At 53.6% G+C, this 25185-nt stretch overlaps 1 protein-coding gene across 1 annotated transcript in view; it reads right to left on the minus strand.

Annotated features, from left to right (window-relative positions):
• Window positions 1–477: 477 nt before the first annotated feature.
• Window positions 478–25185, minus strand: part of FA2H (fatty acid 2-hydroxylase) — a 47956-nt gene continuing 23248 nt past the window's right edge. The window contains exons 2-7 of the mRNA XM_026495214.4: window positions 22056–22148; window positions 11931–12073; window positions 11242–11348; window positions 5175–5347; window positions 3357–3609; window positions 478–1943 (exon numbers count right to left, since the gene is read on the minus strand). Coding sequence (XP_026350999.1) covers window positions 1864–1943; window positions 3357–3609; window positions 5175–5347; window positions 11242–11348; window positions 11931–12073; window positions 22056–22148 — 849 coding nt within the window. The 3' untranslated portion in view covers window positions 478–1863. The remainder of the gene's footprint in view (window positions 1944–3356; window positions 3610–5174; window positions 5348–11241; window positions 11349–11930; window positions 12074–22055; window positions 22149–25185) is intronic.

Genomic DNA, 25185 nt, shown 5'->3' on the forward strand with positions numbered 1-25185 from the left:
CAGGTTCCCCAGGTGGGAACTGATGTGGGTGAGAAGACCTCTTGAGAAACTCTTTTATCCGCCCTGAGCTAGCCTGATTTTCTAGTTCCCACTGTGGGCATTTGTTGTTACAGCCTTCCCCCTTTGTTTTGGAAAAGTCCATTGGAATCTCAGTTGGGGTCTGATAAATCCCAGAAGAAACGATATCCCCGCGGTTGGTGGGAGTGACAACCCTCCAGCCTCCACCCCAGGCACCAGCAGTGAGGGGAGGTGTGGTCTGCGGAGAATTTTAAAAGTAATAAGACCGCATAAGAAGATAAGACTTGATAAGCTTTTCATCTTCACATTGCTCCTGCAAGTCTACACTGCCTGGTCAGTGATAAAATAAATGCTCTCTCACGGCTGGGCCAGCCACGCCCATCCCCCACCCGGCCGCCCCTCCCCCAGCTATGAAGGTCCGGTGAGGCACCATCAACAAGAGCAACAAACCTTCGTTGATTTTCTTTTTCAGCGTTTTTATTTTTCAAAATATACAATTTATTTACACCTTTATTTCACAATTGTAGTTTGCATATTTATTCTGAAATCTTTAAATAACTCCACAGTAAACAGTACAAATCACAAGATCCCTCACACTGCTTCTCTTTAGCCTTTACGCTCCACGAGTTTTCAGAAAATTTCAAGTAGTAACGGCTTGAGGGTAAGAAGGGAACAGGAACAGGACAAAATTTTTTACATAAGCCTGACATGTAGGATTAGATAGGGCAGTCTGGGCAGCTACTGGGTCTGGGGCCAGACTAAGGGCATCTATATGGTTTATAAATAAGACTCTCGAATGAGCAGTGAGGGTTTTGGTTATGAGGAAGAAGGGGCGGGAACCTCATCTGCTGGGGGTGGTGCAGGGAAGCCAAAGGGGAGGGAGATAAGGCACCGCATGAAGGCCCCTTGGTGTAAGGAGGCACTAGCTGGAAGGGTCCTGAGTGAGGGGGGTAGAGGCCCACCTATGCCAGGTGGAGGTCAAGAATGGCCAGACATGGGGTGGGGCTCCTACCCACACAGAGGCCTCTTTAGCCTCCCTTGGGGAAAAGCTTTGTGATTCTGAAGGCAGGCAGGAGGAGGGGTAGAGAAGCTGGTGGTTCCTAAAGAAAGGGGCCTGGGCTCCCGTCACCTTGGAGGCCACGCCAGCTACCCCCGGCCCATCTGCACAGTCAGGCGAGGGCCGTGCCTGTGGGTGCTGGATGAGTTGCAGCCTGAGGCATCTGGTGCTACAGCTGGCATTTGTGATTGGCGGGGGACAAAGGCACTGCCCCCGGAACTGGAGGTGGCCTGTGGGAGGCATCATGTTGTCTCTTCTTGTGAGAGCCCTTCATCCACCTCAGTGTTCTCCACGCATCAGGAGAACAGCAAGAGCCACCAAACCCTCCCCAGGAAGGGAAGGTGAGGAAGACAAGGGTCACAGGCCCTGCAGACCTGCTCTTTGCACTCCACCATGTGGGGGGCATATGTCCTAGGGAGTCCAAGGTGCTAAGACACAGGTGGGACACAGGCTTGGCCCCAGAGGTCAGTTTCCTTCATTCCCCTCGGGAAAGTCCCCATTGGCCAGGGCCTGGAGCAGCCCCGTGGGCTCAGGGCAGGGATGCTAAGTGGAGAGGCCGGGATGCTCCAAGAAAGAGCTAGTCCCTGAGAGCTACTTGGTGGGTCAGGAGGGCAGTCTCAGGGTCAGTCCCAGTCTTCCTGCTCTCCCCAGCACCCCCACCAAGCACAAAGGCCTGACAAAGGCTGTCCTCCCTGGCCAAGCAAACCTTCTTTGCAGGGTCTGGATGGGGGTGGGGTGGGGCAGGGGCCACGGCTGGGCTGAGGGCAGGACGGTGGGGCTGGGAGTTGTCATTGCATCTTCAGATGGGGTTCTTCCGGTATAAGGGTGTGGAAGAAGTGATCCCATAATTTAGTGCTGATGCCATATCCTAGAGAGGGAGACAAATGGGGAGAAGATGAGGCACTGGTGAAGACGTGTGAGGGATTTCCTCGGGAGGGGAGCCTGGGGAGGGCCAGCACGTAGGTGAGGTTTGAGCCTCTGTCCCTGCTGGCCTTCCCAACTCTCAGGGCCATCCTGGCAGATGAGAGCTTGGTACTTGTGTTTCCAGACTCCGGAGGACGCCACTGAAATAAACCCAAGTTCCTTATCCATCCTGAGTTCCGGAGAGAGCCTGGCCCCTGCCTGACTCTTCCCCTCTCTCTCACACTTCAGCCTCTTCCTTCTCTTTGGAGATGCCAAGTTCATTCCTGCTTCAGAAGCCAGAACAGAGGCTTTGCACCTGTTGCTCCTGGGATGCTCTTTCTCTGGACACTGGACGCTGGTTAGCGGACGCCTCAGCTGTAAAGACAGCTCTGCACTGGCACCTTCCCAGCCCACTCGACCTAGTGCTGTGCCGTCCCGCGTGCCTGCTGAGCACCGACTGCGTGGCTAGAGCTATGGAGGCACTAGATTCCTAATTTCATTTTATTTTAATTGACTTACATTTCAATTTGAAAACGTAGTGTCGATTGAGTTACTGGAAAACTTTTAAGCACGTTTAGGACAACTCACATATATGAATCTACCTTTTTGGCTTTATTTGCAGCCAATTTTATAAACTCTAAATATAGATCAAGTATTTCTAATGAAAACTTAGCACTTGAATCGAGATGTGCTCTAAGTGCAAAGTACACACCAGATGTTGAAGACGTAATATACGAAAAAGAATGTAAAATATTTCATTAGTGATTTTTTACATTGGTTACAGGTTGAAATGATAATATTTTGGATGTAATTGGCTTAATAAAATATATTATTAAAACTAATTATATCTGGGGCACCTGGGTGGCTCAATAGGTTGGGCGTCTGCCTTTGGCTGAGGTCATGATCCCCGGGGTCCTGGAATTGAGTTCCGCATCAAGTTCTCTGCTCAGCCGGGAGAGTACTTCTCTCTCTGCCCCTCCCCCTGCTTGTGCTTCTTCTCTCTCTCTCTCAACCAAATAAAAATATTTAAAAAAAAATTTTAAAAACCTAATTATAGCTGTTTAATTTTGTCAACGTAGCTACTAGAAAATGTAAAATCACATCTGTGACTCTCATTATATTTTGTTAGACAAAGCTGGACCCTCCCCCACATCCTGTTGGTTTCTTTTCTCTGTGGCCCTTAACACTGCCTAAAATTATCTTTGCTAATTTATTGATTTCCTTGTTGGTCTCCCAGTGAGCACGGTGGGAGCCCCAGACTTGCCTTGCCGTGGATCCCTGGTACCCAGAACGGTGCCTGGCCCTCGCTAGGGGCTCAATGGTGGCTGTCAAATAAATAAGTAAGCAAGTGGGGGAGGCAGGGACGTGTGGGCCTCACCTGACTGCTGATGTGCAAAGTGATGCTTGGCGTGGTGGGCCTTCATGTTGTACAGGTAGGAGCCCTTGTGCGGTGAGCCGAAGTGCAGGTAGTAATGGATCATGTCATAGATGACGTAGCCCAGGAGGCCCCCGGCAAACATAGTGCCCGCCACCGCCTCGGGCAGGAGGAGCCGCAGGATTATGTAGAAGAAGGCAATGCCCAGAGAAGCCGGCACGGGGGGGAAGACCAGGCGGGATTCATCGAAGGGTGCCTGTGGATGGAGAGGCTCACATGTCAGAAGACAGCCAGGCCAACCTGCCTGTAGTCTCCGAACGGCAGAGGATGGAGACAGAGCAGCCCGCCCATTCCAGCGAGGTGGCAGCAACCTGTCATGCATGGGGGAGCCTGGCGCCTTCGATGGCTTTGGGGAGGGTAGGCTGCTGTACTTGAGAGCCCTTGAGAGACTGTCCTGCTCCCATTTCCAAGCCAGCTTGGGACCTGGAAGCCTGTCCAAGAACATGGTGGTGGACGTGATGTGGGTGGGATGCTCACGGCTCAGAGTCCTGCGTTATGCTCATAAGGCCACTTTGGCTCTGGAATTTACAAAGTGCTAGAGAAGAGCCCCACCACCAGATACTGCCCGGGGTCCTCAGACTGAGGCCTGACGTTGTCCGGAGGGCAGCACCCTGGCAGGCTGAGGTTAATGCAGGCTCACAGGGAGGAATGGTACTGGAAGTGTTCATGGATACGTTTTCCCCATCCCCACATCCTAATGGGCGCCCTTTTTAGTTCCAAGGGGGTGTGGTCATGGTGACCCAGAAAAAGAGCCAAGCCTGGCACTGGGGAGCTTCAGAAGCCAAGGGCCGGGCATAGAGGGAAGATTTCAGAGATGCCTTGGTGAGTATTCTGAGAAGAGACAGACCCTCTCTGAGCTGGGGAGGGGGGAAGAGAGAGGGAGCAGGTGATAGCCATAGAGCAATGTGCTGATGTGGGGGAAGGAGGAGGAGGAGAAGAGGAAGAGGAAGAGGAAGAGGAAGAAGAAGAAGGGGAAGAGGAGGAGGAAGAAGAAGAAGAAAAAGAAAGGAGGAGGAGGAGGAAGGGGGAGAATTAGAAGAAGAAGGAGGAGGAGAGTTAGAAGAAGGAGGAGGAGGAGAAGGAGAAGAAGAAGACAGGAAGGGAGGGAAGGGGGAGGGAGAAAAGAAGAAAGGGATGCCCTGGGAGAGGCAGAGAACAGCACCGCGCAGGAACGGAGAGGCAGCCGGGGGACACAGCCTCCTCCGTCACCCCTGGCTTCTGCTCTCAGCCTCTGGATGACATACTGTCTGCCCGGCAGAGCCCCAGGGTGGTGGAGGGTTGAGCACACAGACTCTGGAGTTCACAGAATGGGGCACCACCTCCTGGCTGTGCCAGGTGTGACTTTGGGCAAGTTCCTCCATGTCTTAATTTCTCCAAGTCTCGGTTTGGTGCTCTGTGGACCGGGGAGAACCGCAGCACCACCTTCAGAAGGAAGCTCCACAAGGGCCGTGACTTTTTACTGTTTCGTCCAATGGTGCCTCGAGCAGCGCCCACACCTGGTGAGCACTGGGTGCCGTCTGCTGAATGAATGAACGAACTCGTTGCTGTGCGGGTTAAAGAGGATGTCTCAGATGCACCTGCCGCGGGCCTGGCGTCAGTAAGGACGGCGGGCGGGTTCACACGCTCGCGCTGCCCACGCCCGGTTCAGATGAGGACCCAGTCACCCCTCCGAGCACCCTCGAGTGCCCTGACTTGGTCCCCAGCTGACCCCCACGAAGCGGGGGCAGCTGGCAGCCCCAGGCGGGAGCCTGCGCCGCTCACCTTGTGGTGCTGGCCGTGCAGCACGAAGTGCAGCATGATGAGGTAATGGCTGTCGCTGGGGGGCTTCATGTGGAACAGGAAGCGGTGGATGAGGTACTCCATCAGGCTCCAGAGGAGCATCCCCAGCACGAAGAGGCCCGGGAACGCAGACTCGGGCATGGCTACCGAGTACTCTGCAGAAGGGCGGGAGACAGAGGCGGGGTCAGGGCGGCGGCCCCAGCGGGCGGTGCCGGCGGGCGGCTCCAGGGTCCCCTCTCGCTGCCCGGCTCCTTGGGAGCGGCTGCGCTCCACCCGGCGGCTGTGGGGCCGGGCCACATCGGACGGGGCTCTTGGGTCAAAATGGGAAGGCGGCCGCGAGGATCTGCGCTGGGCTTGGAGGGGTCCTGCCCTGGCCCCTGCCGGCCGGAGGTCTGAGATCTTCCTTGGGGGGACTAAGGGGAGCAAAGGTGCCAGTGCTGGACCTTTCCCTGGTGCTGTGGCCTGAGTGTCCCCCCCGCCCCCAAATTCTTATGTGAACCGAAACCTCACTGCCTCACTGCCAATGTAAGGGTATTGGGAGGTGGGGCCTTTGGGGGTGCTTAGGTCGTGAGGGTGGAGCCGCCACGAAGAGGACAGGTGCCCTCATAAAATACACCCTACGGAGCTCCTCCCCCTTTCGGCCACCTAAGGATACAACAAGGAGTTTGGGACCTGCAAGGGGGCCCCTCAGCTGATCAGGCTGGCATCCTGATCTTGGACTTGCAGTCTTTGGAACTGTGAGCAATCAATTCCTGTTTTTTACAAGCCACCCAGTCTGTGATGTTTTGTTAAAGCAGTCCGGATGGCTGACATACCTGGGAAGGGTGACCTTGCTTTAGTGGCATAGGGGAGAGGGACGGATGCCCCTCCAGGAGAGCCAGGAGACTAATGATGAAAAATAACAACAAGGGACGGGGGAGGGAGGGGCAGGAGGGACAAAAAAACCCAAGTAGGGAAATCTTAACAGACAAGACTTGAAATCAGCATACAAGGGAGATGCGAAAAACCTGGAGATGATTCGTCCGGAGACCAGAAGACCAGAGAGATGGAATTGTCATCAAGTGCGAGGTTCCCCACCCCCAGCCCTCTGATGACAGCCCGCAGTCTTGCAAGCTCTCATTTCTTGTCCCCACTCGTTCTTGGCTTCACGGGGACGCCAGCTCTAGTCACTGTTTTCTCTACGCCTCTTCTCACTCTGAGTTGTACTTTTCTCCACAAGCCATTGCTTTGGCCAGGCTTCCTCACCCTTTTGAAAAATGACAGCCTTCTTGAAATATAATTCACACATCCCATAATTCACCCCTTAAAGTGTACAATTTAGTGGTTTCTTTAGTATATTCAGTATTGTGCAACCAATCACCGGGCAATTCTAGAACATTTCTGTCACCCCAAAAAGAAACCCTGTCTCCGTTAGCAGTCACTCTCCATTCCTCCCCACTCCTGCTGTTTCCCAGCCCCTGGAAACCACGAATCTGCTTTCTGTCTATGGATTTGCCTATTCTGGACATCCCATATAAGTGAAATTCTGCAACAAGTGGTCTTTTATGACCGGCTTCCTCTACATGTACTATTTTCAAGGCACATCCATTCTGCAGCATGTGCCCGACTTCATTCCTTGTTAAGGCTGAGTATCTTCCATGTGTGTGGATGGACCACCTCTGTGTGTCTCTTCCTCCGCTGAGGGACATCTGGGCTCTTTCCACTTTGGGGCTATTACGGATAATGCTGAGCATTCAAGGACAGGTTTTTGTGTGGGCCTGTTTTCAGTCTCCTCTCCCTGCCTGCTTGGTCACTTGGCTTTTCTCCTCTTCTCTAGATGCCCCTTGTCAGGGACCATCATGGAAATGCTGCCTCTGTCCCCTGCATCAAAGCCTTGACCCTCTACTCTCACATACTCTCTCTGCTGGATCCTGGAAGTTGGCTACACCCACAGGCTACCCCCCTCCACCCCAGTCCCGGACAGCCACTGGCTACAGGGCACCTCCATACGCCTGTCCACAGGCCCCCAAAGTCAACTGCTGTCAGGTGAGGCCAATCACCCTCTTCCTCCTGTCCATCCTGTCACCCTAGGTTGCTCCTCTTGGGTTTCTTCCTCAGCCGGGGGTTCTGACATCCACACGTGACCAAAGCCTAACTTACCCCTCCCTCCCGCATCCATCCAGGCAGCAGGCCCTATGAGTTCTCCCTCTTTAACATCTCTTGGCAAAGTAAAAGAAGCCAGATACAAAAGTCCATGTGTTGTACGATTCCCCTGTATGGAATGTCCAGAACTGGCGAGCGTATGGAGGCAGAAGGTATGTTCGGTGGTTACCAGGGGCTGGGGGCTGGGGAAGTGGGGAGCGACTGTTCAATGGGTATGGAGTTTCCTTTTGGGGTGGAGAAAATGTTCTGGAACTAGGCAAAGGTGGTGGTTGTACCCCTTTGCAAATGTACTAAATGCCACTGAAATGCTCACTTTAAAATGGTTAATTTTATGTTACGGGAATCTCATCTCAATTTTTAAAATATCTCACTGCTCTTAATCCTCTACCACTTTGTCCCCTCTTGCCCAATGAAGCATCTGCCTCCCATCCCAGTTCCCGGCGTCCATGCACTGTTCAAACCCCTCATTTCCTTTAGGTAAAGTGCAAACCCCAGCAGGGCACTCGAAGCCCCTTGAGACCCGTGCTGCCAGTCACATCCCTGCCTCGCTTCCGTGTCCACCTGTGCTGGGACCAAACCAGAGCCCTTGTGGCTCCTTAGATGTACCTCGTCCTCCTTCTTCCCCACTCTCACCATATCCCTAATTTTGCTCATATTTTCTTTACTGGGATTCCCTCCCTGCCCCCTTATCCGTGGAGATTCAGCCCAGGGATCCGCGGTGAGAAGCCTGCGCAGATGCCCTTCACCCCCACCTGGGCTGCTTTCGGATCTCCGCCCCGTCCTTCACATCACACTCCTCATGCTGCACTGTGGCTGCTGTTTTACCCTTCGTCCCCATTTTAAGGCAGAGTAGGCCCAGTGTGGATGACCACAGGTGGCTGGGAAGGAAGAAAGCCCAGGAAGGCAGGGGGAGGAGGTGACCTTCTGGCTCTTTGAAACAGAATCCAGGCCCAGCCCCATTCTGACAAAACAATGAAGGACCAATGTGAACCTGACCTTTTGTACCAGGCTGAGCTGAGGGGTGGGGGAAAGGGTGAACAGTAACCATAAGAGAGCCTTGAAGGCTTCTCAGATGGGACCATACTGCTGACTGCTGACTCAGTGGGGTGCGGGGAAGGAGCAGTGGCCTTCTGCAATGCCTCCCCCACCCAGGGTCTACCAGCCAGGGAGCTGATTTACAGCCAAATACCTAGCAACTGGCACCCTAAGGCTGGCTTCCTCCTCAGTCCACTGGTTCCTAACCTGCAGCACTGCAGGTGACTGTGCCCCAGTGGTGAGCTCAGTGGATGGAAATTCGTCAGGATGTCAGCCTAAGCTGTGTCCACATTTGGTACAAGATGCGTGCCTGACAGCTTTGTGTGAGTGGCCATCTGACCTTGGGGGGGTGCTCGGGTAGGCAAGAAAGCCCTTCTGCTGGGGAAGCTTTGACACCTCTGGGGTCTTTCCAAACAGTCTGGTGAAGTACACAGAGCACAGGCTTTGGATTTGCAGACCTGGGTTCAAATCCTGACTCTGCACCACCTCGGTGTTTTCTCAACAGTAAAATATCCTACCCACCATGAAAGGCTGTTGTTACGATGGAGAAAACAGAATATCTGATTATATGATGAGGCTATTTATTATATAGTAAGATTAATATATTATTATATATTAATACTGGTAATGATATAATGCACCTCATATATAACAAGTAGCCACCGTAATTTTCAAATGGGACCTTTAAAATTTAAGTATGAGGCAAAATACATCTAAGTTCCAACTTGTGGTCCTACCGTGCCCACCTTGTCTTGATTCTCCTTGTAGAGTTCTGGAGGGACCCTGGTTGAAGGAGGAGGTTCCCAGCCCAGCACCCTGCCTCCCCCTGCTCACAGTGCAAGAGCCCTACCTTGCTGCTTAGCTCTCTTGACAGCAGGAAAAGCACTGGACACGCAGGAACTTTCCCTGGCCATAGACTTTGGTCTTGACCTTTGCTCAGGCTCCCACCACAGAGTCCTGGTGGCGGCCTGCATCCCTAGGGTGCTGCCTGGCAATGGTTCCTGCGTGGAGCTCACTCTAATCTGCTCCCAGGAACCGCTCCAGGGGCCCACCTAAATTTGCAGAACTCCTCTGCCTTTCCAAGCATTTTCACATGTGCATCTAGGAATCTCAGCATTGAACTTATGTCTCCATTCAGCTTCCATGGCTCCTTGGCACCCTGACTTTTCTGCCTTTATTCCTGTGCCCCCTCTGTCCAGCAGCTGCACTGGGACCCTGCTGAGCATCCCCTCGCCTCACTCTGTGGCTCTTCTGCTCTCTGCCTGTGGCCTGGGCCCGCCCGATGAGCTGGGGGAGGAGGGAGGGTTGTGGACAGTCTCTCTCACGCCATCATCGCTGCTTGTGCTCACAGACTCTGCCCTGGACCTCTCTTAGACAACGCAGTTCAGCTCTCCGCAGAGGCCTCCTTCGGACCCAGCCCTCAAATCACCCTCCCTGCCACACGCAAGAGTCCCCTGCTATAGGTCAAGTCTCTGCCCGCCCCCTCACCCCAGCATCAGCCCTGTCAGCCCATCCGGTCGGAGCTGGTACCGAGTGGCATCTCTGGAGGAACCCTGCAGAGGGACCCGGGCCAAAGCTCCAGCATCCCCTTCCCCCTCCGGCTGCCAGCCTTGGCGGCCCTGCCACTGTTGGCGATTGTTAGGGGAGCGCCGGGGGGACAGTGGGTGATTCAGTGAGCAGGCCTTCTGAGCAACAAGCCCTGTGCTGTGCCTGAGCCATTCAGTGTGGGCAGAAAAGGGTAACCCTGGCTTGCAGGGTGGGCGTGTTAACCCGTGGTGCACGGGAGCAGCTCCGGGCTCTGCGGGACTGCCTGCAGCCTCCATCTCCCACCCCACCCTGGGCCGGCTGGGAAAACTGAGGCTCTCATCACTGTGGCCTCCTGGTCCCTCTCGCCTAAGCCATTCGGGCCCTTAACTTACTACTCCCGGCAGAGGTGGGCGGGAACGAAGCCCCAGAGTGAGGGGAGAAGGAGCCTGTGTCTGGCAGAGAGGGGGGCTCTGAAGGCTCACAGTCGGGAATGTGACATGCGATCAGGAGAGGAAAGCCCACCTCAGTGACTCCCAGCAGACCTGTCCCCCAACCTTGCCTTGGTCTGAGCCACCCCCCGGGGACTAGCACCTCCCCGAGGCAGGCTGGGCTAGGACAGGAGACCATCTGGGCAGGTGGCTTATTCCTAGAGGCACAAAGAAGGCAGTAAGCTCGGGAGGCAGGCTGGCAGAAATGGCCACCCCCAAGCCCGTCCTAGCCCTGTGACCTGAGTCACTCACTTGACTTTGAGGCACCATCTCCTCGTCTCTAGAAGGGCAGGACGACAGTACCTCTCTTGTGGGAATGCTGGGAGGGTTAAGGGAAATGGTCCCTGGAAAGCAGGTGGCCTGGCACGTGCTAAGTGCTCAGCAGTGGTTAGTGGGCTCAGTCCAGGTCAGGGCTCTGCTGCAGGGGCCTCTGCCCGGGGAACACTGTGGGTACTCCCACATCTTTCTCTCCCGGTTCTAATCTGTGCTGTGTTCATGGAGCACTGGGAGTCCAGCGCTCAGCTGCGCACCTAATGAAATGATTTCCTTCAGTTTCTTGACATCCCAAGTCACACATTTTCCAGCACTCGACTCAGCGAGAAGCCCACTCCTTTATTGCTATGAAATGATTTCATTTAGTTTCTGCTGACTTGTTGCTGGTTTTGTTTGTTTTGTTTTCCTTTATCCATTTGGGGTTGGGGTGGGGGGAGTCTGATACTGTTCTTTGGAAGTCTACTGCTGCAGACGGGGGCTCGTCTACAAACGTCTGTGACGTGGCTTGGGGTTCTGTGCTCTTCGAAACTCAGGACCAGAGACAGCACTGGAGTCTCCTGCCTCCGGGAAGGAACCAACGTTACCTGTGCTGAAGGACTCGAAGAGTCGAACGTTGCCCTGAGCGAGGGTTCGGTAGTGGGACCAACTGACGTACAGCATCAGGGGCATCCAGATGATAGGGACACTGTACCTGCAGGAGAGCCATCAGGGTAAGAGAGAGACATGCACAGGGGCTCGACGGTGTCCAGCTTCCCCAGAGACGCATCTTTCAACTAGAGAAGGGATACATGAGACCAAAGCCTCTATGGAAAGCATATGGAGACATAGGGCCAAAGCGGCACTGCTTTTTCTTACAGAGAGACTATAAGTCTATCTGCTACTGTCTCAGAGATAAGTTATTGGCAGAAAAGAACTGCATCCCTGCGGCTAGACTCTGAGTAGCTGGATAGATACTGACCTCTTGTGACAAAGGAGCCAATTGCAGGCAAAATTATTCCCATGGGCTTTAGAAGCTGGAAAATCCTCAAGAGTCTGGACTAGAATAGGGGTGACACTGAAAGTGGTTTCTGGCTACATGTTCGGTTGCTGCTCACTCAGTGGACAAACCATGCAGAGGAATGGATTATGTCTATGGCATGTTCCACTATCCCCAAGAGCTTGCAGTATAGCTCTGGGCTCTGGGGAGGGCCCCAGTTGCCCCTTCCCTTTCTGTATCTGACTGGCAGCATCAGGAGAGAGGGACAGCCCACCATGGGCCCAGAGCAGGGCTCACCAGACACTCTTGGAGAGGGCCTCGATGAGGTCAGAGTGGAAGAGGCGGATGGGCCTGATCACTGGCTGGTGGACCCACTCATCATACTTCTCTCCCAAGTGGCCTACCTGCCACAGTAGGGGCTTCTGCCAGTCTACCAAATCCTGCAAGAGACAAAGTCAAGTGGACTTGATATTCACACTTGTGCACACTCATTCTTCCGATATCCCGACTCCCATCCTCCACCTCAGCTCCCGTGGTCCCTACGCCACTACCCACCCTTCCACTTCAATGATCCCAGAACTGACCAAGCCACTCATCTCAGACCCTTGGTCACAGAAATGTGATCTAGGACAGGCCCATGACCTCAGGTGGTGCAATGAGCTGTCAGACAGCCTTTCTTCTTTCCTGCTGGAGATGCTATGTTGGCAGGGCATGACCCTGGAGTTGCTAGCCGAGCTTCCCTGAGGACTTGGTTAACACAGAGGATGGCCAAACCGGGAGCTGGAAACACTGAATGTGGGCGATGACACCTGCACACCCAGATCCATCCATGCCTGAAGCCTGAACTCTTTCCCAGGACTCTTTAGTACAGGAACCAATACATTCTGTACTGGTAATAAAAGGGGACTTTTCCCTTTTACCATGGGCTTTCTTCTTGATGTTGGCCTGGGTGTTTCATTCATTCATCCATTCAAACTATCATTCATTCAAAAATTTGCTTGCTATTTCACGTTTGTATGTATTTTTATGCAAGCTGCTGAGAAAAATAAACAGGAATATAAGTGACCATCTTTGCTTTATCTAGCTTAGTGCTTAATCAGAGTAGACCCTAGAGTCAGGCCCAGGTACAAATCCTGGCTCCATCACTTACTGTGTGACCTTGGGCAAATTACTTGACCTCTCTGAGTTTCAGCTTCCCCAGCTATGAGATGGAAGTAGTAATGATAGTACCTGCCTAAAGTGCTCAGCCACATGAAACATGCCAGGCGAGATAGTTTGTTCAGTGGTGATGCAGGCAGGCTGAGATCAGGAGGCAGAATGACTGGTACAGATGCCTGGGTCCAGGGTTGAAGAAAAAGACTTTGCAGAAAACCCCAGGGTTTGGGCTAGAGCTCACACAACATGGAGGACTCGGAAAGGAGGAAAAGGGAAAGGTGTAGAGGGAGACGTGAAGTTGAGAATGACTGTGGCCCATTTGGTACCTTGACACTGATCTGCAGGGCAGTAGGAAGAAATCTGCTGACAGCTTTAGATGGCAGAACAGCCCGTACCAGGCCCACGACTTGGCACTTTTTCCTCCAGGCCAATTGTATACATATCCTAAGGATACTCACAAACTGATCCGCAGGGAGAGAATATTAGAGGCTCCTTCTACTTGTGATATATTTATCTCATCCACATATGAATATTTTCCAAAGTACATAATCCAAGAGTACATTAGCACATGCAGATAATTTATAGATAATTAAAATGGACATGTAATGGAGAATGTGCTCTAAATGTTTCACTCACAGGGATGCAAGATCAAAAAAGCTTGGAAGCTGCAGCGCTAGGCAGTGGGAAGCTCTTAAAGATTTCTGATGAGTCTGTATACTGGAGAAGATTAATCTGGACCAAAATCAGTAGACTGAAACCGGTAAAGAACAATGAATTTGTAGTGAGGGACCATCTTCAAAGCCAGACTCTGCCATTTCTCAGAAGTGGGCAAGTGTCTACCTCTTGGAGCTCCTAGGCTCTCACATCTGTAAAGCCGGTGTGCTCTGACCTACGACCCACAATAGGAGAGAGGGTGAGATGTGTCCGGTTCATGGTGTGTGTCAATAAATCTCCAATATAAGGGAGGTAGGCAGCCACTGAGGGCTAGAAGGGAGGTAGTGTCAGGAAAGGAAAGGAGAGGAAAAGGAGGTATATGTGGAGGGAGAGCACTCAAGCCTGGGAGAAGGAGTCAACAGTGATTCAGAGACCTGTCTTCCCGCACCCCTGGCTGGAATGTCATCCTTGCCCAGACCTCCATGCCAAAGCTGGCATGACCTTAACAGATCTCCCAGCCCTGCCACAGGTGAAACCAGCTCCACTATCACTGCCTTGGAGCAGGGGTGTAGGGTCCTCAGGGCAAGCAGGGAATTCACCGGGCATTCTTTCTAGGCCTGTGACCAGGAGGAAGGCCCAAAGATCTTTGTGGTTCCTGCCATGTGAACTAGGTAATTCCCACGTAGTGGCTGCCTTCCTGCTTCTCAGACTAGGAGAAGACTCAGGTCAACCTAGAGCCGTCCCATTCAGCACCAGTTATACCAGGCAATCACCCAAACTCCACCTGGTGCCTGCTCCCTTCCTGGCCCCAGGCCCCACACCTCCTTGATTTTCTTCCTTGGGTCTCATAGCAAACAGATTCATTGGGTGCATGCTGTCTCATTCCTTCCATTCCTCTGCCTCCTGTCTCTACACATGCACGCACGCAGCACCACCACTACCAGGAAAAAGAACTGGAGGAACCAGCTAGTGGCCCGTATTTAAACCTTATCTTGCAGCAGCCTGCAGAGCCCCACCTGAGGAAGCAAAGCCAGGGTCATGGTGAGAGCTTGCGGCTTTGTCCCAGTTGCAATAACCTTGAGAACTAACATTCACAGAGTATTTGCCACATGCCAAGCATTGTTCTAAACACATTACATGAATTAAATAATTTGAGTAAAAAATAAAAAAGGAAAAAAGGGGATTAAATAATTTGATCCTCACCATACCCCTCACTAGGCAGGTACTATTATTATTGTTATTTTGCAGATGGGAAATGAAGCTGGGTGACTTGCCCAAGGTCACCCAGTTACGTCTTTTTGATGAATTGGCTTAGGAAATAGCCATCTTGGTCCCTGGTAATATTCCTTGTCCCGAAGTCCACTTCGTCTGATGTTAATGGAGCTACTACTGGGCTTCCTTATGTTTGGTGTTTGCATGGTCTGTCTTTTCCCACCCTTTTACTCTCCTCTTGCATATGTCTTTACATTGAAAGTGCATTTCTTGAAGACAGCATATAGCTGGGTCTTGCTTTTTTATCTAGTCCAACAATCTCTGCCTTTTAATTGGAGTGTTTAGTCCATTTACATTTAAAGCTGGGGTAGGTCTACCATCTTGCTGTTTGTTTTCTACTTGTCTCCTCCACCTTCCTTTCTTGTCTTGTTTGCATTAATCAAGTATTTAGAAATATTATTTAAAAAAAGATTTTATTTCTTTATTTGAGAGAGAGAGAGAACACGTGATAGGGAGGGGGAGAGAGAGGGGGCGGGTGAGAAGCAGACTCCCTGCTGAGCAGGAAGCTTGATGTGGGGCTTAATTCCAGGACCCGGAGATCATGACCTTAGCCAATGGCAGACACTAACTGACTGACCCACCCGGGCACCCTGAAACATTCTATATTATAATCTCTATTGGCTTTTTAGCTATGCCCTTCTGTATTTTTCCCACAGTTGCTGCTCTAAGGATGATATTATGCATCCTTAACTTACCACCATCTATCTTGATTGAAACCTCTGGATTTTATATGTTCCATTTTCGCATGTTACACACATCGATGCCTTTTTTCATTTGTACACTTAGCTGAGACTTAGCTACCTTAGACAGTGAACGTTTCTAGCTATAACACGGTGGTATGGCCAGGCAGGCCTCTCAGCCTAGCAGTGGTTTGGGCAAGTTTTTACCTATTGATCCATTTTGCCCTTATTTCATAAAGTGAGTAGAAAACAGCATAGGACTTCTAAGCTTAATTCAGTTGTGACACAGGAAGACTATCTAGGTGAGCAGTAAACCAGGATTCTAGCCTGGATCTTACACCCTATTGCAAAGGGAACAGAACAATAGGAGAGCAGATACGGAGCGCTGGTTGTTTTCAGGTGTGGTAGACAGAGCCAGCCCCCTCAGCCTCCCACCCCCTGAACACAGGGGTCTCTTGTTTGATGTCCTGTGGCCCGTCTGGTCTTTGGAGATGACTCTCGTTCCTCCCTGAGTAGATAGTTGTCACTGGCCACTGTACAAATGGCAGACTTGCTGTTTAGAGTTGGTTGCAAGTCTGCCTCTGACCTGCTCCCTGGCCTTGGAGGGCCTCAAACCTGACTCCATGTCAAGCCCATAGTGTGTTTCTGTGAGGCAGCCCTCCACTTCACTCTGGGGGCTGAAGCTCCACCCTAGAAGAATCCCAAGGAGGCTCACTCTCCCCTCTGCGAACATCCCCCTCAGTCCTCAGTGGCCAACACCTGTATCTCCACTACGTGGAGCCTTAGGCCACTATTCCAGGGGAAATAAAGTGAGACATCCATGCAAGTACAGAAATCAAGCTTGCTGGCCTCCTCCCCATTTTATGGGGAAGAACATTGAGGCCCAGAGGGGACAAGTGACTCTTGAGATGGGATTGGTTGGTCCTGGAGTGGGAGCTCCCCCCAACTCCCCTGCCCAGTCTTCCCTCCTACAATCTCCTGAGGGATGGGACATTCACCATATGCTCAACCTTGATTTAGATAGTAGGTACACCGATGGACGAGGTGTCCTTTCTCTATTCTCTTCCAGTCCTTATCACTGACAGAGAAAGCCTCAGCTGGATACTAATACGGCCAGCACCTCTCATTCACTTACGGGGTCATTTCCAACATGGCGGCTGTCTGGGAACTGGTCTTGAGAAGGGAGGATGGTAAGAGAGGACAGCTCAGAATCCAATGAGATGGGAAGATGGGAATCCAAATAAATTTCACGTCCTCTTCGCCCTTGGATGATCCCTTGGATCCTTAGTCCTCCCAAACAAATGGCTCTCTTCCTCCCCCTCCTAGCACCTGGTCCTGGCCCCTTCCCACCCCTACCTTCTCAGGCTCTGGGACCCTGGAACACACGGGCAAAGATCTGTGGCTTCTATTCGAGGCTGAATGGGGAAAGGAGGGGGGACAAACCACAGACCACACCTCCAGTTCCCAGGCATCTGGGGGCTTCCAGAGCTGCCTTCTCAAGAGCAAATCCTCCTTTTTACAGAGGTGAAGCCTGATGCTCAGAGACAGCAAGTGATTCACTCAGGGGTGCCCAGCTAAAGCTGACTGTGTGGGTGAGGGTGAAGATACACCCAGAAACTGCTTGTTGGGGGTGGGGGGGTCCTTTTATGAACTCAAAAGTCCCGTGCAACAGGCTGGGCCCCAGGAAACACATGCAAATTGGGATAAATTTGGCCAAATTCCTACTCCCCTCCCACACCCAGCTCTGCCCCTGACCCAAGGGAGGGGGAGGGCTCCCAGGGGCTATGTCAGGAATGCAGCCGCAGCAAGGCCTGCCGGGGGAAAGGGCAGCCGGCTGCCCAGAGGGAGCACGAGCAGCTGTGCATGCTGCCAGGGTTGGAAGGGGGCCTCCTCTGTTCCCCAGGTCCCCCTCTTCCCAGGCAGCACAGGGGCCAGGTGGCACAGAGCTCTTCCCAGGGGCAGCCACCGCTCAGGAATGGCTAGCTGGGAATCCGCTTTCCCCTGATAGGGCACATGTGAAGAGAGGGGGCCGCTGCTCCGAGCCAGCAGTTCCTCCCAGCTCCACGGCCACCGCGACCTAAGGCGACTGTTTAAAGCAATATCCCCCCAAACCTCACAGCTCATAGCTCCGTGGATACCTCCTGAGTCAGGAAGGTTGGGGATGGGCTTCCAACCAGCAGTACCCAGTGCGGAGAGGAGTGAGGACAAGAAGCCCTACAAGAATCCCAGTCATTGTTTCTTCGTCCTCATAGGCCCCCTGGGCCCAGTCTTCACAGCCATTATCCTACATAAACTGATTTTGAGAGCTAGAGCCTGAGACGACCCCATTCTATAGATGTGGAGACTGAGGTCAGATGCTCAATGGTCTATGCTAGGTCTAGACAGGACCCGCACCAAGCCAGCCCGAGGTCTCAACCACAGGGCCCGGGGGCCTCCTATCAGCCGGCTCAGGGCCCCGTGGCTGTGAATTCCCCAGCACAGAGGCTTTGAGGGTCCCACAGGGGCCTTACAGGGTGGCTGCAGGCCTGTCCTGTACAGTCTAACGGGGGTCCCCAGATGGACAAGCTCAAGTCCACAAAGACAGTTCTGGTCCACCCACCTCCTCCTTCTACCCAGGGGAAGTGGTAGTCTAAGGCGTCCCCCAACTTCAGAGATGAGTGTGGCCGGGAAGCAGGGGTGAAGGGCCAGACCCCAGGGAGAGAGAAGGTCTGGCCATGTCATACAGAAAGTCAGTGGGACCTCAGTCCTCGGGGCTGAAGAACAGCAGAGGCACCTGCCCTGCCCCCCATCCCAAAGCAAGGTTGGCTGGTCTTTCATCAGCAGCATACTTTCTATACCCTTTCCTACATTTCCTGATCCTCCTGATAACCCCATGTATGGGGTGGGAATAATTTCCTCCATGTTGCAGATAAACAGACCTGGAGCTGTGTGTGGCCACCTAGGCATATGCCCTGTCCCCCCGCCTGCCCCATCCACTGCCTTCGTAGGGACACAGAGGGCAGTGCCCACCCAGCGCACCTGCCTGTTTTCTTCCTGGGAGCAGGTATTTTCTGAGCACCGCTGAGCACTTTGGAAGAGGGGCCAGGAGTCTGGTCAAGGTGGCAAGCAGGGAAGAGACTCGGAATACCTGGGTCCCACAAGGACAGCCTTTGGGAGGTCCCTGTGGGTCTCTCTGGGCAGCGGGACTCTCTCAACGCCTACCCTGGGGAGGGTCAAGGTGAGAAAGGAGGCCCAAGGAGACCCAAGGTGACTGGGGGACAGAGTGCGGGGAGGTGAGCCAGTCCTGCACCCACAGGGTTATGTGCATGGGGATGTGTGTGTAGGGGACCTGGGGTTGGAGAGCCTACTGCTGCATACGGCTTTGTAAGACCCCTGGCTGGATGATTCTACCTGTTTCTGAGGGGAAGAGAATGGGCCTCAACCACTGGGAGCCCTGGGGCTGGTAGCAGTCTGTTGGAACAGCTCTGTCTTTGCCCAAGTCAGGATGGGGAAGAAGATTATACCTCAGCCTCCCCCCTCCCTTCTGCCATCCCCTCTCCCAGGACAGGCCACAGGCTCTTATCCTCGCCCACTGTCAGAGTGGAAGGGTTCCAGGGTACGCAGCTGGGTTCCACAGTAACTCCGGGCTGGGCCGCTAAGCTGACTCGCAGAGTCACTTTGGGGCGGAGACTTAGACTCTTATTCGTCAGTTAAATCAGGATCCTTCCAATCCTTTCCCTGTCCTGTTGTTGAAAGGATTAAATCAGATAATAGATATAAACTGCCTTGCCCAGTGTCTGGCCTGTGGTTAGAGCTCAATAAAAGAAGTGTTAATTCAGTGCTAACCCCGCTGCCCGCTGCCCGGGGGTTCTGCAACCCCCTCAAACCCCACCAGTTCTATCTGGTTCCTGGGAGGCTGGCCCCCCCGAAGTTGAAGTCTGAGGGGCGGAGGAAGCTGCTGTGGGTAGGGGCGAGGCTCTGACACCGATGCGCTCAAGGGGTGAAAAGAGGCCGTGGGACAAATAGGACAGGTGTGCCTAGAAGCCAGGGCCTCTCCGGCCACCTGTAACCGGGCAGGCTCCAGGCTGGCTGGGTTCCAGAACACAGGGAGAGACAAGCAGGGCATAGTGCAGCGTGAGGAGCTTCAGTGTGGTTTCTCATCCCACGAGGAAGCTTGGATCCTGCCCGGCTGAGTGATCGAAGGAATGATTTAGAAATTGTTCCAGTAAAATCCCACGCAGAGCCTGAAAATCAGACCACACAGCACCTCTGAGCAGGGCAGGGCACCCTGCCACTTCCGGGCCCTTTCTGCCGTCTTTTTAGAACCTTCCACCTTTGCCCTGGTGCCCATCTCAGTTTCCCCTCACTCCTTCCAGCACAGCCTACTCCACCTCCAGCCTCTAGGGCTAGGGAGGCTGGGTTCTGGAAGCTGAGACTCCCTTCCTTGGTAGCACCCAGAGGGGGCTCCCGTTGAATGCAAAACACTCAGGGTTAACTTTGGCAAGTCCTTCCACCCCAGGAATGGTGTGCAAGTGCACCTGAGGCCTGGGGAACCCTGGTGGGGGCAAAGCTACCACCGTCTTGGCCTCTTTCCACAGCTCCCCAGGGTCCAGACCCAACGGACCCACCCAAGCCTCTGGCCTGGGGCAGAAACAGATGGAGGGTTTAAATCAGACCAGCGGCTTAGGGGCTCTCCCAGCCTCTCCACTCCCCAAGAGGGGCTGGGATTGACCACGTGGTAGACGAATTCAAAAATAAGAAAAAACTAGCAAAGCACTTCTCCCTGTCCCTGGGAAGCCCAGCTTTCCGTGCTGACCCCCACTGTCCCCAGTGGGGCTGGTGGGGTGGGCCCTTGCCAGAGCAGGTCCGCATGCTGTCACTCAGCCTGGAGACAGAGGAGGGGGGGAGGAGGAAGAGAGAAAGTGTGTGAAAGAGAATGACAGAGGAGCCGGGAAGGTGAGTCAGGCTGTGCTGGGAAGAAGCCAGGAGTAGGCCCTGGGAGGGGAGGCAGGGGGGAGGCCCCTCTTCCCCTCTGGTGGGGACAGGGTCCGGGATAATGGCAGAACAGGACTCAATTCCTCCTCTCCCTGCCTTATACAGTGACATGGCTCAGGTCAGCCTGGAGCCAGGAGCCTGGAGAGACTCAGAGGACCTTTCCCGGGATTGGGCAGGGGGGAGCGCTGGAAATGCAGGAAGGATCTGCTTGTCCCCAGCCAGCCTCTTACGACAGCCCCCTCCCTTCCAGATGGTTCTTTCTTGCCATTGCACCACAGGGCTGCCCATATGCACCCAGCCCTGGTCGGCTCTCTCCTTATTTTCTTTCCAATACTCAACCCCCAAGCCAGGAGCACAGAGGCTGGCCCCTCTTCACCACTCCTTTCAGTACCATCCACTGGCCACTGAGCTGGACACCCTGCAGCTTACTCTCTGGTCCTGCCCTCTGCCCCAACCTCTCCTCATCTCCCTCCGCAGTTCCTCCTTTCCTAGGATGAGGCCCTGACTCCATAGCTTCTGGGGTCCTTATCTCATTCAAGTTGGCCATCTCCCCCTCCATCCTACCCATGTGCAGAATAAGCCCAAGACCCCAAAACTTCCAGAGAAGTCAGCCACTTGTACTGAGACCCCCCAACCTCAGACCCTGACCTGGGTAACAAGCAGTTGTGGCCAAGCCCAGGGGTTGAGGTCAGGACACCAAGTTCTGGTAAGCCCTGTGGGGGCAAGCTGTGTGGCAAGCCTTCCCTCCTGTTAGCCCATTTCCCTTTCGGTTTTCATGCCTCCCTGAGGGGGATGGGCCCCAGGACAACTTGTCCAGACCTCTCTAGCAGAGCACCCAAAGGTGTCTTTGCCACAGGCTGATGGACTCCCCCCCCCCCCCCCAGAGGCAGTGGCAATTTCCACATCACAGATAACTGCCTCTGAGGTCCTGGGGTCCCGGCCAAAGGGGCCCAGGAAACAGATTTGTGGAGGCCTCCCCACCTCTGGCCACCTGTGTTTTCTGGGTGTGCTTCTCACGTCTCCTCATGTTGTAATAACTGTTGGTGGGGGTGGTCTGTCCTCCCCAGCAGGTTGTGAGCTCCCTGGGGGCGGGGGCCTGTCCTGTTTGTCTCTTGTCCCCGGTGTCTAACACAGGTAGGTACATTTATGGATGTGCACAGCAAGATCTATTCCAGGATTGGGACCGTCCCACAGCCCGGGTCGGAGGGAAATGGCACTCAGGTCGGTTCTCCCCAGATCTCCCAGGCAGACAAATGTTATAAATGGCTCCAGCCCTGTCTCCCCTGGCCCCAGTAGGCTCCCAAGCCCATATGGGCTGGTGACTCTTGAGAGTGATTGTTGGTACGTGGGGGCAGCTCTGCCCTGTGCACTGGTCAGGCTGGGTATGTCTGGACCTTCTGGATCTGTCATTGTGCTCCTCTCAGCTCCAGGTCCCTGCGGGAGACCGCCCTCTGGGGCGTTCGGGGTTGGGATCTGCAGAGACCTCCTGTGCACAGCATCCCCACACCCACCGCCACGTCAGCTGGGGTTTGCTGCCCCGGATCGTGCTTGCGAGCTGTGAGCACCCGCTTCCACATCCTCATCCCTCTTGGGAAAATGTTATGAATAACCACAGCCTTTGGCTCCACGCTCTCGCCTTGCCCCCAGGAGCCCCAGATCATCACCCGCCCAGCCCCGCATCAGCTACCTTGTCCCAATCCACCATTTTGAGCTTTGGCTCCATCCAAGGGTCTGTCTTCTGAGTGTTCGCAGAGGTCACAGTCCCATTCTCCACAGAGCCCTGGGGAGAGAAGATACGGCCGATTGCCTGTGGTGCTGGGTGGGGGTGAGGGGTTGGGGAAGAAGGGAGCAGGGAGCCACCCCACAGCAAGGCAGCCCAGAGTGGTGAGAGCCCCATGCTGGGGCGGGGGAGGGGGGTAGGGTGGAAATCAAAGATACTGAGTGCATTTGAAAATAGGTCGACCCTGATTGTGTTATTCTCTGTACTTTTCTTTTTCTTTTAAAAAAGTAATTTCCGCAAAAACAAGAGGCAGAAAGATATGGGAGAGAAAAGAAGCTGGCAGAGAGGCTAGGGAAGTAAGAGCCATCAACGGGTATCCTGTGGCCAAGGGGGCCCCTGCCAGCCTCTCTCTCTAGGTCCCTGGCAGGTGGCAGGCAGAGAGAGTCACAGGGTGGCACCCCGGGTACCTGGCAGACTCATAGTGCCATTCTGATGACTACCCCAGCTCCCTCCCTTCCTAGTAAGATAATGCCAGAGCCCATGCTGGGGCATCTAGGACTGCGTGCCCACCAGAAAGGCAGCAGAGAGAGGGAGACGGTCCCTCCAGGAACTCCCATGCGTGGGTCAGCAGGTGTATGTGGGGCGGAACTGGCAGAGAGTGCCCAGATGGGCTCAAGGTGAAACCGAAGTCGCAAAGAGGCCAAGTCAGAAGGAAATGGAATGTACTGGGAAGGTCACATGGCTGCAGCTGGCCCTGACGTCACACGGGGTGAGGCTGGAGAGGGCAGGCTGGTGCGTAGGTGAAACTCACGTCTTTCTGCAGAAAAGGGCGGGAGAGTACTCGCCAAGGGGAGGCCTGCCTGGGACTAACGGGAACCGTGGTGCTGGTGGCCATGGCAGGGCCCTTGGAAGCAGGGTACTGGCAAGAACTGAGGAGCCTGTTTGGGAAGCCCTTTGGGGTTTCTACTGGCACAATCCTTACATTTTTGCTTCCAAATGAACCAAGAGAACCTGGTGGTGACAGTGATGCTGGCATTTTCTGGGGGAAACCCATATTAACCCAAGTAAAAGTAGGTTTCCTCAGTCCTGATTTGGGGTGGATAGCTCAGGACCTTAGTCTGGGCCACCCTGCGGATACCTGAATTCTTTAAAAAAGCATCTCGGATGACCTCTTAAGGACAAAGAAGAGTGGGTTTTATAGCATATCATACAATGAAACTCCCTAAGTATCCAATATAAATGCCCCATAATACACCTGTCCCTTCTAGTTCTGTCCTAGCCTCAAAATGCCCCAGAGCTCCCCCAATCACTGAGGTACTGATTCTTCCTCCCTCCTGGATAGTCATTTTCTCCTGGGCACCCCAAATCCTTTCTTAAGTGGGGTAATCTGATCCTTCTCCGCACCCACCCCCACCCCCACCCATCCCACACGGGGCAGGGGAGGGGTCATCACACCAATCACCATTTAACATTTTTGTGCTAGGCTCTTCAGACATCCCCGAACGGCAGACACAGGCCTGTTTGGGCACATCCACCTGAACCACCCCCAGAAGCAGAAGAAAGGGTCGTCCGCTCACGGCACAGGGCACAGAGCACTCATCTGCCCAGCCCGTGTGCCTCCTCACTCAAGTCTGGACTGTTCTCGGAGGGTTCCAGTCCCTGGAAAAGTCTTCCTGCTGCCCACCTGGCTGAACGTTTTCCAGGGATCACTCCTGATTCCTTCCCTCTAGGACTGTGCACACTTTCTCTTTTCCACCTGCCAACCTGACACATATTAGAGGACAGCCAACACCCCACCCCCGGCTGCCTGCTTTTCCCCAAGACCCTCTGAGGACACAACAGAGTCTCTAAGCATAAGGATTGGCCTGCTGTGCCTCTTCCACAGCAGATGTGATGGGACCAGTGCAGAGCCCTGCAGGGCTCGCACCTCCCTGGCATGCAATATCATGGGACCTGAGCTCCCATCAGCCCTTTGGGCGGCCATCCTATGCATTCACCCACTTAGCTTATGGCCACTGGAAGCCTTTTGTGTGGCCTGCTGCTGGCACTGTGTGCAGAGCCGATATGGTCCAGGAAGTGATTTGGACCCGCACAACTGTTCACTGGAGGGCCCCAAAAGATGTGTGATGACTGGATGCCCAGAACAGTGATGAAGGGGGGTGGGTAGCAGTCAGTGGAAAACAGAGAAAGCCTGGAAATGAGATCTGCAATGGGAAGTCTGCAGGGACAGGAAGCCTTGGCTCCATATCGGCTTCCTCTTCAGGGCTGATGGTCTCAGTGCAATAGCACTGTGGCCCCCTGCCTCTTCACCCAGATCGTCCCTCCCACACGGCTTTCCTCCATTTGTCCATCGACACACATGTTTGAGCACCCACAACGTGCCAGAGCAACAGCCCAGAAGACGCTCTCTCTGACCCTGGCCCCACTCCTTGCCTCTGAAGAATGTTCCCAACTGCCCACATCATAGTCTGACCCAAAAGCCCCACTGTCCCCTCTGACGCCACTTCCTAAAAGTGAACGAACCTAGCATTGTCCCCTGTAAGTTGGCTTATGGTTAACCTCCCTATATTTAAAATCTTTCCCCTGTATTTCCAGTCTTCTCTGCTGTTATGCCCTTGGATGAACCCTAATTTTTCCCTCTAGGACAGTATTTTCCTTCTCAAATGTCATCCTTCCAGGATGATGACAAAGGTTAATATTCACAAATGCTTATGATGTACCCAGCCTGTCATCATCCTAGCAACTGTATGAACAAATGTATGATCTCTTCGTTTTCCAATGTTTAAAAAAAATCAGACTTTCTATATGTCCCACTGCCCCAGCTGGTTATTTATAATCTCCTGCCCCTTGCTGTTTTTTGTATGTTTGGGCGATTATCTTGTTTGTCCAATGGTGTTATAGATTCCGATAGGGCAGGATAAGTTCTCTCTTTTTTAGGGTGCCTAGGATGGGCTCCTGAAAATCCTAAATGCTCCACTCATTATTTCTTGAGTGGGCCATGTGTCAATGTTCTTTGCAAAATGGCCAGGGTTCCCCGAGGCTCCTGTAGGATGGTGGGCTTGGCTGCTGGGGATAAAGCCCTGAGGTTCTGCAGGGC

This window comes from Ursus arctos, unplaced genomic scaffold (genome assembly GCF_023065955.2).
Source record: "Ursus arctos isolate Adak ecotype North America unplaced genomic scaffold, UrsArc2.0 scaffold_19, whole genome shotgun sequence".
In the NCBI taxonomy this organism is placed as follows: Eukaryota; Metazoa; Chordata; class Mammalia; order Carnivora; family Ursidae; genus Ursus; species Ursus arctos.